Source organism: Indicator indicator, chromosome 3, assembly GCF_027791375.1.
Source record: "Indicator indicator isolate 239-I01 chromosome 3, UM_Iind_1.1, whole genome shotgun sequence".
Taxonomy (NCBI): domain Eukaryota; kingdom Metazoa; phylum Chordata; class Aves; order Piciformes; family Indicatoridae; genus Indicator; species Indicator indicator.
The window spans coordinates 44,635,376-44,650,078 of NC_072012.1; the positions used below are offsets into that span (position 1 = coordinate 44,635,376).

Genomic DNA, 14,703 nt, shown 5'->3' on the forward strand with positions numbered 1-14,703 from the left:
GTTGGTCTCTTCACAGATAGAGAGATTGGCCATGGGAATGGGCTGCCCAGGGAGGTGGTGGGATTGACATCCCTGAAGGTGTTTAAGAAGAGACTGGATGAGGCACTCAGTGCCATGGTCTAGTTGATTAATTAGTGTTAGGTGATGGTCTTGGAGGTTGATTCTATGACTCTGTGGCTCACACTCATTTGTGTGTACTACCATGCTTATTCCAAGTGGCAGGCTGATGATTCATTCCCCTTGAGAAACGAAGCAATGCTTTGGATGTCCTTCCTCTCAACAGCTCTGGCTGGGCATGCCAGCCTGGTACGTCGCTGCCTGCCGTGCCAACGTGAAAAGTGGAGCTATCATGTCTGCCTTGTCCGATACTGAGATTCAAAGAGAAATTGGAATCAGCAATCCTCTCCATCGCCTAAAGCTGCGGTTAGCCATCCAGGAGATGGTGTCACTGACAAGTCCATCGGCACCTCCAACATCCAGAACAGTGAGTTCTGTTAGCTAACTTCTCTTCCCCACTCACACAGCAGGAGTCTGCAGAAAGACTTCTGTAGTATGAGCATGGCTCCAAGGTTCACACACACATACTTCACAGTCAGTGGGAACTGTATTATAGAGACTTAAAAGGACTTGTTCATGACTTGCTCTTTGATTGTTGATGTTTTTCCTTTAGCAGATATTATTTTTTCCAGTCATGCCTTTGACTAACTTTGATGTTAACTGAATGATGAATATTGAGCTCATTGTTTGTAATTTTGTCTTCGAGCCATCTTTCTCAACCAAATCAGATTGTTTTTCTTTTGCTTTGCTTTGTTTATTTTATTTGTTGTCATGGGGAGGAGGTGGTTTGGTTTGGTTGGGTTGAGTTGGGTTGGGTTGGTTGGGTTGGGTTGGGTTGGGTTTGGTTGGGTTTGGTTTGGTTGGGTTTGGTTTGGTTAGGGGGAGGAAAGGGCAAGGCAAGATAAGGCAGAGGTTCTTTAAGATCACAGCTCTTTTGAATGTTGTTCCCATTCCCCTTTTTAGTATCCTTTTGACTGTTATCTAACCTGAGTTGACTGGCTTTGGGTTCTTCATGCTTTTAAAATGAAGCAGTGATTGGAGGTGTGAAGGGAGAGCCTGGAAGGGGAAGGTGAAGGATGTGCATGTGGTGAGGAAGGGAGAGACAGTGGCAGCAGAGTAGAAGGAAGCAAGTAGAGAAGAAACACAGTTACAAGCCTGAAAGAAGAGGGGAATATAACTAAAAGAGCAAGAAAGTAGATTAGGGGAGAGTAAGAATGTATGCTAGAAAATACCTTTTGGTGGAAAAAGAAAAAAAAAACAGGACAAACTGATGAGAAAAAAGCAAGATAATAGAGGAGCTTCATGCTGAGAGGCTGATGGTGATGTCTATGAAAGGAGCAACAGAGACTGTAATAATAAAAACAAAACAAAACAAAAGGCAAAAATGAGGCTTGATCAGATGGGAAGTGTGGCTTAGAAACGAAGGAAAATGCTTACTGCTCAGGTAGTGCAGGCCAGACTTCCAATAATGAGATAATAATAATTTTGTAATCTCCTGTCTTCATGGAATTCACGGAGAATCTTTTGGTGGAAATTAGAATTGAGACACCTTTGAGGAGTACCAGATGCACTGAACCACAAAAGACCCTGGGCAACAGGACTCTAATATGACTGTTGGTTGACCTTTTAGCTTCATGTTGCTAAGGTTCTTTAAATATTATAGCTCCCCATCTCATGTTTTCTCCTCTCAGAAAAGTTAAGTATGTCAGAACCATGGTAATCATAATGAATTTCTTTTGAGGCAGTATAGACCCAACATGAAGTTGAATTACTAAACAAAGTTAATTTTGATTTTAAAAGCATATTTCAAAGCATAAAAGCATTGACATTTATGAAATTAGACAGTAGACTCGAGGTAGAAACCCTGAGAGTAATTTTACCTTGTTTATTTTTTTTCTCCCTGATTAATTGGGAGTACAAAGCTGCCTTGTCCTGGAATGAGCATTTTTGAGTCCCAAGCCTTTTCTGTCTCCCCTCTTTCTGAAGAAAAGAGTTAATTTACTTCAGCTCACAAGAACACACAGCACTTCCACAACCCCTCCCCACCTCACATCATTGTCCTAACAATAATTTGACTGAAAGCATTTGGGTGAGGAAAAATTGTTTTACAAATGAATTCTCCTGACATTTTTGGTTGACAGAAACATTGGGGAAGTGATCATTATTTAGATTACAATCTGAGCATGTGATGTGTGCAAAATATTTAGGCTGGGATAAAAAAAAGACTCTTTGAGAGCTAAAGACAGAGCTGTGAGCTGAAGGTGTTCGCACCTGTGTGTGAAATGCGGCTTTAATTATTATTCTCTCCTTTGTGATTGTGCTCTGCCAGGTTCCATCCATCAATGCTAGTTGAAATGTTCCATCATGTTTGTTCAGACCCTGCTAACAAAAGGCACAAAACAAGTTGCCTAAAGATGTCTCTAGTTGCAGCTCGGTAGAGGCAAGAACATGGTTGTGCTGATGGTGGTGCTATACGCTATTAACTTACAGTGGTGCTGCCTTTCTTCTTTACCACTGCTTACCTAATATGGATCCCACCTGCCTCCCTGTGGGCCTTGTCCATAGCCCTCAGGCAATGTCTGGGTGACCCATGAAGAGATGGAAAACCTTGCTGCTCCAGCTAAAACGGTTAGTCTTGCTACTTCCATTTGAGATGGCTTGAAAGAGAACTAAGATGTACTTGCGGAAACGCAGGTGCCAGATCTTCTGTAGGGTGCTTCCCAAGCATGCCATTAAAAGTCACAGGAGGGAGTGAAATTGAATTTAGAGAAGAACCACATGATTTGTCAGCAAAAGAAATTACCAACTCTACTGTGATCCCAAAAATTTTGTGAAACTCAACCCGGTATTGGGAGATTTGCAGTACATAATAATTTCACTGCCAGCGTGCAATCTCATTTAGTGAAATGCAATTGTCCTGGTTGCCAGGTGCAACATTTCCCCTGTAACTCTGCTCCCTAGTAGCTCTTCTAAATATAGTTTTATATCTGCTGAAACTGAAAAAAAAAAAAAAAAAAAAAAAACCAAAAAGGCTTGAGAATGGTGCATTCCACAACTCTCTGTTTTCATTAATGCTGAGCCTTTTGTGTCCACACTTGTGTATTCACGCTCTTTGATTTAGAGTTCATGGACTACACCAATCATTTATTGATTTAATTTTTTCCTCAAACCTCTCCCTTCTTTGGGGACCATAAAAAATTGGTGGTAGAATTTATTCAATAGTTCTGACTTTTTGTTTGTTTGTTTGTTTCACTGGGAACATATTTTAGGTTTTGGGTTAAAGCATTATGTCATAACATAACAGCTTCACAACGATGCTGATAAAACATCATACAACACTGAAAAACCTACCTTCAGTTTGGAAAACTTTATAGACAGCCCAATCCATAGATGAAGGGGGAGGTACTGAAGCTAAATTTTGATGGAAGACTTCTTTCTAAGAAAGACTTCCTAAGAAGTCTTCCTAAGACTTCCTAGGAAAGAATTCCTAAGAAAGACCTCCTAAGAAAGACTTCCTAAGAAAGAAGTCTTGCATTAAAATTTAAGTTCTCTCATGAACATTCATGAAGCAGATCCACATCAATACCTTTTTCCTACAACTTTTCAGTTTTATTAGAGATAAATGCAAAGGTAACAACACCCAGCTGGCCAGAGGCAGAGTTGATTATGTTTAACTGGCCAGCCGGAAAAATAGTTTTGCCATTAAAAATGTTCTATAAAAAGCTCCTTTACAGTACATGCACAAGAAGACAACTTTTTATTGTGAATGTGGCAAAATTGAACAGTAAACAAAAAAAAAATGGCATCTCTGATGCCTAATTTTGTAGGTAAAGGGTCATGTTTTGATTGTGAAGCAGTGATAGTGTTTAAGATGCTGAAAAGTTTCACCAAGCTACAATGATTTTGTATCTTTAGAACTTAACTAGGTTTGCCCTGCTCAATTTATGATTTTGGTCTTGTGATTTTTAAGGCAGTTTAGCCCAGGGCTTTGCTACTGACTGGTGCATTTTACAGATCTTTGTATAACTCTCTTTTATTGTCTTTTTACCTACTCTATTAATTGCTTCCTGCTGATAACTCAGGAGTCTGAAGAAGGTAGCTGGGCTCAGGTATGACCTTCTTGCATTTTTTTTCCCCTTAATGGAAAGCTAATAATAATGTAATTAACAGTGTATCAATATGCATAGAGGAGCATGGTATTGTGATCTGGACAGGTTAGGCTGATGGGCCAGGGCTAATTGTCTGAATTTCAACAAGGCCAAGTGCCAGGTCCTGCACCTGGGTCACAACTTTCATGGTAAGCTACAGACTTCAAGGTGTCTGGTTAGAAGGCTGCAACTTGGAGAGGCACCTGAGGGTATTGCTTGACAGTCGACTGAACATGAGTCAGCAGTGTGCCCAGGTGGCCAAGAAAACCAATGACATCCTGGCTTGGGTCAGAAACACTGTGGCCAGCAGGGACAGGGAGGTGATCATCCCCCTGTGCTCAGCACTGCTGAGGCCACACCTCGAGTGTTGTGTTCAGTTCTGTGCCCCTTGCTACAGGAAGGACATTTAAGGGCTGGAGTGTGTCCAGAGAAGGGCAAGGAGGCTGGAGAGGGACCCTTGAGCACCTGGGCTATGAGGAGCATTTGAGGGAGCTGGGGGTGCTCATATTTTGTTACCAAGTTCAGTGAAGAATTTGTCTAGCATAAATATTCAAGTTCAACAGAAAGCAAGTAAGATTCTGAAACAAATACATTTTGCTCATGGAAAAAGTGTGCTTGCATTTAAAACTCAAAAACTGAAACTCTGATTTCTTGTTACAAAAAAATGTACTTAAATTTAGAAATACAGAAAACAAGAACCAAGAGGCAAAATTGCTATCAGTAAGAAGACTCTCACAGCAGCATCCACCTCCAGTGTCAAAATAATGTAAAAATGGAATTCATATTTTTTTCTCAGACAAGATTTCTCAGCTAGGAAGTCTCACTAAAAGTAAGCATAGCAGATTAGATACTGTCTTCAGTCTGTGGTGCAGCTTTGGACAAACTCAATGATCAATGTCTACCAGTATCTGAGGGGTGGGTGTCAAGTGGAGGGGACCAATCACTTTTAGATGGTGGACAGTAATAAGAGAAGGACCAATGGATACAAACTCAAACATAGATTTCACCTCAACATGAGGAGAAACTTCTTTAAAGTAAGGGTGGGGGAGCACTGGAACAGGCTGCCCAGACAGGTTGTGGAGTCTCCTTCTCTGGAAACTTTCCAAACCTACCTGGATGCATTCCTGTGCAGACTACCCTAAGTGATCCTGCTCTGGCAGGGGGGTTGGACTCGATGATCTCTTGAGGTCCCTTCCCACCTCTAACATGCTGTGATTCTATGAAACTCCCACATTTACTCCCACTCTCTTTACTGTGTTTTGGATTTTTTTTTTCACCCCGCAGACCCTGGCTTATGGCGATATGAACCACGAGTGGATAGGTAACGAATGGCTCCCCAGTTTGGGGTTACCTCAGTACCGAAGTTACTTCATGGAATGCCTGGTGGATGCGAGGATGTTGGATCACCTGACAAAGAAAGATCTCCGTGTGCACCTGAAGATGGTGGATAGCTTCCATCGGTATGTTGGCATAAAGACCACAGCTACAAGCACGTGTATGTGTCCGACCTGATGCTCGGTGCCGCAGAGAGCAAAACCACTTTCTTTTTCTTTCTGTTGTGGGAAACCACAGGGAAAAGTGAGTGCTAAGTGTTAGAGATCAGGGCTGGCATTATTCTTGTAAGAGCAGGTGCATTGTAAGGACGCCTTTCAAAACTAAGATTACTGGTTCAGATCGGTTTCATAGGGAGTTAGGAAGCATTAGTATATAAATAAAGCCTTGACAATACAAAAACAAGTGGTGTAAAGTGTCAGAAAGCAGTAGGCTAAGGTTTGAAGGCCTGAGATCTCATCATAATGAAAAGCTTTTGTGTGTAGCACATAAGAGCTGTTAAGAGTACAAAAAAATTGACAGGTTTTACAGGTTATTTAGGGTTATAGCCAGAAAGCTAAGCTGGAAATATGGAAATAAAGCATTTAGACTTTAGGGAGAATGATGTTTATGTGACAAGAACTGGATATTGTTTGGGGTTTTTTTTAATGTGATGTCTGACTTGTCATTTTTTTGAGGCCAAATACAACAAATGCTGACCTTTTCTCAGTATGTTTTTGAATGTTATGGTCTTCTTATGCTAGAACATATATTGAAACATACTCATTTTGCTTTTGCCCGTTTCCTTCTTGAAGTCTATGGAAGTTTGGTTTGTTTTTTTTTTATGGTTTTACTTCTCCCCTCTGTCCTCAAGATTTGCTGCACGGGCGCCGTGAAACACCTCCTGTGAAATACAGGAAATGCATCCTACATGTGTTCCCATCTTCAAAATTACCTTTATTAACTCTGTAAATGTTTCTCTTTAAACAACAGAACAAGCTTGCAATATGGAATCATGTGTTTAAAGAGGTTGAATTATGATAGAAAAGAACTGGAAAAGCGAAGAGAAATGAGTCAGCATGAAATAAAAGGTGATAGTTGCTGGGAATGCCTACTGGGGATGTTTCTTCTTTTGAAGCTTGACAATATTAACCCCTTGCCATGCCATTTTAGCAAAGCAGTTAAGCATGTGCTTTGAGTAAAAGCAACCTAAGTCCATCTGTCTTCAGAACACTAAATATCTCCTTAAATTAGGCACAGCTAAGCACTTTGCTAAATTGAGGCTGCAGTTCTGAATGGTGCCTTGATATGCTCATTTTGCTAAATTAGATTTTTGGGGACTCCTTCAGTCTCAGAAGCCAATTAACCTGCAGCTCAGTGGGTTGTGCTGGGGGCAGCAGTGGGGAATGGGAGGACTCAGGACCTTAACACTGTGCTCCTGTGTTTGAAAACCTTTGCCTTTGATTTCTTCTGAATACGTATCACAGAAAGTGTTGCTTGGGTGGGTGGCCACAGAGGCAGTTGGTTGGTTTATAAGAATAGTCCCTAACAGAACTGCCCTTATTAGAAGATTTAACACTTGATTTTAAAGTATTTTTCTGTGTAAAGCTCTCTAGAACAGTTGCAGGCTCCCTGCATGGTTCCTTTATGCACAACAATAAGGGGTGGTTGTGGGTTTTTTTCCCCCCATTATTAGAACCAAATCTTTTGATTCTTTTAAGGATTTCCAGCTCTAGTAAATACAGCAGTTAACAACTCTCAAGCACAGTGCTGATTGGAAGAGCTAAAAAAAAAAAAAAAATGAGGGATTAGAAGGGGGTAAGGCTTCAGTGCATTTGCTCAAGGCAGATGATGGCAGCACTAATGCCTTGGATGTGGCCACTTCAGTGTCAGGCTGAGTGAGTACAGCTGAAGACTCACACAAGGCAACTGGCTGTTGGTCTCAAATTCTAATGTTGCTTCAATGCTAGACAGTGCTAGGACAAGGTGAATAACCCACAGCCACCTTCACCCTGCCACACATGGGTCCGTTAGACACAATCCCAGATGGAATCTGGTCTCAGTGATCCCTGGCTGCCATGCTGTGTTTCAGCCAATCCTTACCCTAAAGTCTGGGATGCCCTTGGTCAGGAGATAGAGAATGCCTACTCCCAGAACAGCCACATTGGCTGGACTTGTAAGGGTTCAGGAAAAAGTCTTATTTAGTGACAGCTACCTCAGTATTACATTTCCAGTTCACAAGTATAAAGCTCAGTATAAGCAACTTTCTTTTAATCTTATGGGTGGGGTATGATACATTTTATGTAACAGCCAAATCCTCAAAAATGGTTTCCTAGCTTGTTTTGTTGCCTTAGCTTTATAACTGGCATGACCCTTAACAGCTCAACCAGCTTTCTCAAGTCTTTTTTAGTCTCTAAAATTGTGACTCATGAGCAAGCTCATCATTTGCTTTATGGCATCTTATAAAGTGGTAGCTGCTGAGCTGAATCCCAAAATGTTTAATACAAAACTCTCGAGTGAAGCCTTGAGGAACAAATGTGTCTCCCATGCCCTTGCACTGTAAAAACTTGCCTAAGAATTGGAAAGTGTTATCTATAGGAGATGGGAGAAACTGCATTCTGGAGCTGCCCTGTGGAGGCACCTTTCTCCTTTGAGAACATTATTTAAGAGTAAACATTTACTTGGAAGGTAGCTAAAACCACTGAGTTTTGAAGAGAAGATACTAAAGGCTCTGAGGAGACCTGATTGTGGCCTTCCAGTATCTGAAGGGGGCCTACAAGAAACCTGGGGAGGGACTTTTTAGGGTGTCAGGTAGTGATAGGACTAAGGGGAATGGAGCAAAAGTGGAAATGGGTAGATTCAGATTGGATGTTAGGAAGAAGTTCTTCCCCATGAGTGTGGTGAGACACTGGAACAGGTTCCCCAGGGAGGTGGTAGAAGCCTCATCCCTGGAGGATTTTAAGGCCAGGCTGGATGTGGCTCTGAGCAACCTGATGTAGTGTGAGGTGTCCCTTCCCAGGGCAGGGGAGTTGGAAATGGATGATCCTTGAGGTCCCTTCCAACCCTGACAATTCTATGGTTGTAAAGCTATATGGATAGCGTGCTGGCATTCCTTACACAAGAACTAAAGCAGCGACATCCACAGTGCATGCATGACTACATGTACAGTTTGGAGGTTGTCAGGCCTGAGGGCACTGACCCGGTGTTCTGTCCTTCCAGACGTGCTGGTGTGGAGCAATGACCGAGTCATACGCTGGATACAAGCTATTGGCCTCCGAGAATACGCTAATAATATCCTAGAAAGCGGTGTACATGGTTCGCTTATAGCGCTGGATGAAAACTTTGACTACAGCAGTTTGGCTTTGCTGTTACAGATCCCAACACAAAACACCCAGGCAAGTCTGCTCACACTGCCTTCTGGTTCATCTGTCCCCATTGCTGCCTTTTGTTCACCTCCAACCATTTTAATTTTTCACTTTGGTGTCTCTAGGCACGGCAGATCCTTGAGAGAGAATACAACAACCTTTTAGCACTAGGAACTGAGAGACGGCTTGAGGAAGTAATTGATTTTATTTTCAGTATTTCTAAAATGCCACAGTCAAATAGAAACATGAAATTGAATGCATGGAGAGATGTTAATCTTGCACTTTTTTTTTTTTAATTAAAAGCTTTAAGAAAAAAAGAAATTGGAAATGCCAGTCCAAGGTTTTTAAAAGTAACCACAGTATGGCATTCACAGTATTTTGGATGCTAAATTTGACAATGCACTCTTACCTTAAAATGAACATTTTCTGTAGAGGAAACATGAAGAAAAGAGTCTATGTTTCAGTGGCTAGAGCAAGTGCCTGCACAACCTGTTCTTTACTTATACTTCCTAACACTCTTTCTTTAAATATAAAGAAGAAAAGTGGATTTTGGGGTTTTTGTGGGGTTGGTTTGTTTATTTGTTTGGTTGTTTTCTGCTATTGTTTTGGGTTTGGATGTTTGGTTTTGGTTTTGTCTTGTTTGTTTTTATTCTTCACAGTTACTATGTAATAGAGTGGGATTTGGGGCAGTTATCTGGGATGGGGAATCTCAAATCCAGCTATGGAAAATATTCATCTTAAGGTAAGAGTCTAGTGCAAAAATATTCAAGTCTTGGACGTCTGCAAGGGAAGAGGAATAAAACTTTCAAAGACTTGCTGTAAATGTGAGATGACTCTGAGTCCTGTGGAAGCACGAGTGTTTAATCATTAGCACTTTACATAAGCCTTCTAATGCAGTGCAAACCACTGCAACTTCTGTCCCTGTGTGTGGAAGAGATCAGACTAAATCAGCTCAAATACTAAAACCCTGAGATTTAAGAGTCATTTTCCACCCTGGCATTTACTTTTATGAGCATGTCTCAGCCACGCTGAAGCTGCTGGATGCAGTACAACAGAGCAGGGTAGCTGTTGTGGAGACAGTGAGAGAGGGAGCAGGATGATTAACAAAAAAAAAAAAAATCTAAAAAAAAAAAAAAAAAGAAACAAAAAAGCCCTAACATTTTACTTTATCAAACACAACTCTATGTTGGCAGAGCGACGACAAGAACTTCAGACGTGGGCCCTCCTGGCGACGACAGTTTCCTCCACGTGAGGTTCACGGGATCAGCATGATGCCAGGCTCGTCAGAAACGTTGCCAGCTGGGTTCAGGTTAACCACAACATCAGGACAGTCACGGAAGATGGCAACTGATGGTATGTAGTCGTTTCTGCACTTACTGTTGAAAAGCAGGAGCCTTATTCTATCAGGCGCCTGACCTTCTAGCGCTCTCGCACCAGAATGGCTCTGTTCACGTAACTAGGATGAAAGAAGTCTAGGACAGATGAATTAGGGAATCACGGAATCACAGAATTGTCAGGGTTGGAAGGGACCTCAAGGACCATCTAGTTCCAACTCCTCTGCCATAGGCAGGGACACCTGACACAAGATCAGGTTGGTCAGAGCCACATCCAGCCTAGCATTAAAAACCTCCAGGGATGAGGCTTCCACCACCTCCCTGGGCAACCTGTTCCAGTGTCTCACCACCCTCATGGTGAATGGAATGGAGAAGCACTGACTTGGCATAGTATTGATTTTTTCAGGTTGATTTCTGCCTGTCAGTGTTTGTTGAAGCATCCTAGGTCTGCAAAGGAAACACTCAGAAAGAGAGGGGTTAGTTTACTGATGTTCATCTAAGATTGCATATAATGCCTAAGCAAATTTTTCATCTCATTAGCCTCACCAGCACGTGGGGTGTATTTTAGAGAATGAATCCAGAAAGGGCTATCATCTCTATTTTCCTGTTTGACTTTCAAACTCACTAGTGTAGCCTTGACCATCCAATAATTCAAGTTGCTAACAATTGATAACAATCAGGCAGCTAGTGGAGTTAGCAGATACTAAATTTCAGGTCTACCAGTCTATATTTTCTTTGGAAACCTTTTCCTTTCCAAAAGATGCACTAACAACTTGACAATGGTTGGAAAAGCAACAACCAGCTCATAATTAAAAAAAAAAAAAAAATTAGAAATCATTGTAAAAGGGCAGGCAGAAGGGACAAATCCCATTGCAGCTGTTCCTTCAGGTAGATGGATGATAGATAAAGCCTGAAGTTCTGAGAAGCACCAGAATGCAGACTGGCCCATTTCAAACACTGCTGTTTATTTCCTCATGGGAGAATTTAGGTCTATGAACAGACTTGTCTCAAAGTAATTTAATAAACTGCTTTTAGTGATTAATTTGTAGCTCTTGTATGAACTTGGTACGACAATATTGCCATCTAAATTTCTCACCTTTAGAAACAATACTTCAGAGTTGCAGTTGCAGATGGAATCATTCACTGATTGCATCACCAAGTTCCATTGACTCCACTGCTCATGTGCACGCTTTGCTTTTAATCCTGCACTATTTTGGCAACAAAGCTGTAAGACAAGAATTCATTCCAAGGCAAATCCCATGCACAAATAAAGGCACTAGCTCCCTATGCATTTCCATAGCTCACATCAGTGTAGCAGCTAAGAACCTCACAAACATTCCTTGATTTCACCTTCCAGCCATGCTACAGTGTAAAGGATACTGTTCTCATTTGGTTGATGGGGAACTAACACAAGGAAGAGTGCAGTGATTTACTCAGGGTCTTCCAGGCAATTTATTATTGAGCTGAGTACTAAAATTAGTAGACTTAAAGGTAGATAGATTTAAAGATTTACATCTTCATCTGGGATTGGCTTTGTATCTCCCAGTGCTAAGAATGCCATGGTATTTAAACACCATGAAAAGCACAGTATTAGGACTTCACAATAGGCACAGTATTAGGACTTCACCAAAAAGAAATCAGGACAAAACTGAATTTCAAATTGTATTTCAATAGTACAACAGACATGAAGAAAGAGTTGTGACTAAGACCATGCCCAGGACATGTCATGGAAAGCCACAAAGCAATTTAATAGCAAAACAGACTGATACTTTATTCATGTTTCTAAATAGGTTCTGGTTTGTTTCTTCCTTTTTTTTTTTTTCTTTACACTTTGCAGTTGCTTCATCACGACTGCAGAGGTTAGACAGCTCAACAGTTCGCACATACTCATGCTGACAAGGCCTAGCAAAGAAGCCAGCACTGAATTGTTGTGAGTATTCATATGGAGCCATCACGAAAGCTCTTATAACTGTACACTACATCCAGTCTTCCTTGGCATCATTCAAACAGGAGCCAGCACATAGCAGAGGACCTAACTCAGACACACTGGGGTGGTCACTTGATCAGGACAACAGTCTCAAGCTCAGGCCAGAGGATGCTATATGATTCTTTTCCCCATCTCAAAAAGCAGGTTCTTTCTGCTGATAAGACAAAAGTTTTCAGACAACTCTTCAGATGGTAGCTCACCAACCATAATGCATTTTGTATGCTCTCAAACTTCAAAGCTAGAATTGGGGAGAGAGCAGTAAGCACAGGGAGTTAACTTACTCCATGAGCACTGAGCACTTGAATGATTTCTATCAGGAGCTGGGGGGAAGGGTGTGGCAGAAACCAACTAGTAAAGCAAAATATATTTACTTTCTATTTCTAAATGAGAGACATGGCTCGATTTAGAACATCAGGTAGCTGCAAAATCTAGTACAAAACCTCCCCCTGTATAGAAAATCTTCCAAAGTTATCTGTTACAGAGATGCTTGCACTTCCCAAATGATTCAGAATTGACCAGTGTCACAGAAATTATATTCTGAGCTAGATGCCACTTTGAATCAAATTTAGTACTGGAATTCATGTTGCATGTCTCACCCCTTACCTTTTGAACATGGCTACGAGTTTCACAGATTGTCTCTTGCAGAGTTCTGCAGAAATGCAGTGTTTCCTGCTACATCCCAGGTTTTGCTTTCATCAGTGCAGCACCATTTCATGCGAATGTTTTCTCAGTAAAACAGTTTTCCATTTAGTTCATAGAATCATAGAATCAGTCAGGGTTGGAAGGGACCACAAGGATCATCCAGTTCCAACGCCCCTGCCATGGGCAGGGACACCTCACACTACATCAGGCTGGCCAGAGCCTCATCCAGCCTGGCCTTAAACACCTCCAGGGATGGGGCCTCAACCACCTCCCTGGACAACCCATTCCAGGCTCTCACCACTCTCATGGGGAAGAACTTCTTCCTCACGTCCAGGCAATTGTAAGGGAGCTAGAAAGAATATTTGGATAGCACCAAATCTCACCAGGCATTGAACATGCTTCAGTAGCTGTTACGTATTGTTGGCAAGACATGCCAGGCTCTGCAAGAAAGTCTTTGTTTTTAGATTCCCAGTACTGGGAGAAGCTTGGGGCCATCAAGATGTTACTAATTCTAAACAGGTTCAGAAGGGCTTAGGAACAGCCAGTGCTACCAGTGGTAAATGTGGATTGCTCAGGATCCTACTGCAATGTGGAAAACTAATAAAGTATGACCTAAAAAAATGAAGCTCAAACACCAAGCCATTAGTAAGTAGGACTGCAGGAAGAGATGTGTCCAGAACACAGAATCATAGAAATGCTGATACTTAGGCAAAAGGGAAGGTTATTCCTTACAGCATGCCTCCTGACATTTTCCAGATCCAAGGCAGACTGAGACCCAGGCTTGTAACACCTTGCCTAGAACACAACTAAACCATCTGAAAGCAGGGAATCAGGGACCGATTCTAAGAGGCAGGAGAGATGGGTGAGCTGTATGAGCTATCCAAACAGCAACATGAGAGAGTTTTTAATACAGCAAAGAGGAATATGCACATGAAAAGCTGACTGAACAGAGAGCTGCAAATGGGTTGCATGTGGAACAAACAAGATTGGCCTTTGATCACAGCAGGCTGCAGATTCCTGCATTCTACTACTCACTTCTCTTGCAGAGAATGTCAATGCCTTGTATTTCAAAACAGTTTACACCCACCCGATTCGACCTTACAGTGTTTCTTCACAGAAGCTGGGTTCAATTCCTATGCTTTCAAGCTGCATTTCAGGTATTTTTGTCAACACTTATTGAAGCCACCACCACCAGCTGCCAGAAACCATGAAGAGTTACATGAGTGTGCTCTGGACAGCCCAGTTTGAGTGCACTCTCAAGAACAGCAATTTAAGAATAAGGAAGACTGCTGTAGTAAAGAAGTTTACCATAGAGCACATGGGATGGGTGAAGGTTTCTGCTGGGATGGCCATGTGTTGCCCAGCTGAGAGGCTGCAATGCCACTACACATCCAGTGTAGTTGGCAGTCACAATGTCTAAGCTTTCCCAATACTCTCCTCTTAATGAAATAGCTGTCACCACCAAGTCACAAGGCTCAGCCAGGACAGTTTTGTTGTCACAGCCTGGGGAAATACAGCCTACTAGTTTCACTTTTATTCTGATGAAATCTCAAAGGGCATTTGGCAGAACCCACAATGCACTTTTTATCAGTGAAGGGTTCATAAAGGCAGATGGAGAAAAAGGGTTCCAAAAAGAATAACCTGCTCCATAGCAAAGGGATCAGAGAGGTGGAAAAGGTAAATGCTGCCAAGCTGCAGTAAACAAGGAGGGTCACAGAGTACATCAACAAGGTCTAAACACATCGATGTGCTGTCAGCCTTGTGCCAAACAGGCAAAGGTCTCCAGATGCAGGAAACTAACCTTAGGGCTGAATCAAAACAGCAAGAAAATGACTGCAAAGTGAACATAAGCAGGAGTC

General features: G+C 41.8%; 1 protein-coding gene across 8 annotated transcripts in view; it reads left to right on the plus strand.

Moving 5' to 3' along the window:
• Positions 1 to 12,111, plus strand: part of PPFIA2 (PTPRF interacting protein alpha 2) — a 309,460-nt gene extending 297,349 nt beyond the window's left edge. For 3 of the 8 annotated variants that reach the window (XM_054399556.1, XM_054399555.1, XM_054399557.1), the window contains 10 exons: positions 284 to 484; positions 2,623 to 2,685; positions 3,578 to 3,583; positions 4,143 to 4,168; positions 5,483 to 5,665; positions 6,510 to 6,607; positions 8,736 to 8,911; positions 9,007 to 9,075; positions 10,075 to 10,234; positions 12,053 to 12,111. In XM_054399556.1, the coding sequence (XP_054255531.1) occupies positions 284 to 484; positions 2,623 to 2,685; positions 3,578 to 3,583; positions 4,143 to 4,168; positions 5,483 to 5,665; positions 6,510 to 6,607; positions 8,736 to 8,911; positions 9,007 to 9,075; positions 10,075 to 10,234; positions 12,053 to 12,111 (1,041 nt within the window). Of the gene's footprint in view, positions 1 to 283; positions 485 to 1,247; positions 1,251 to 2,622; positions 2,686 to 3,577; positions 3,584 to 4,139; positions 4,169 to 5,482; positions 5,666 to 6,509; positions 6,608 to 8,735; positions 8,912 to 9,006; positions 9,076 to 10,074; positions 10,235 to 12,052 lie in introns of all 8 variants that reach the window. The other 5 variants (XM_054399558.1, XM_054399559.1, XM_054399562.1 and 2 more) reach the window with 3 other exon arrangements.
• The last annotated feature ends 2,592 nt before the right edge of the window (positions 12,112 to 14,703 follow it).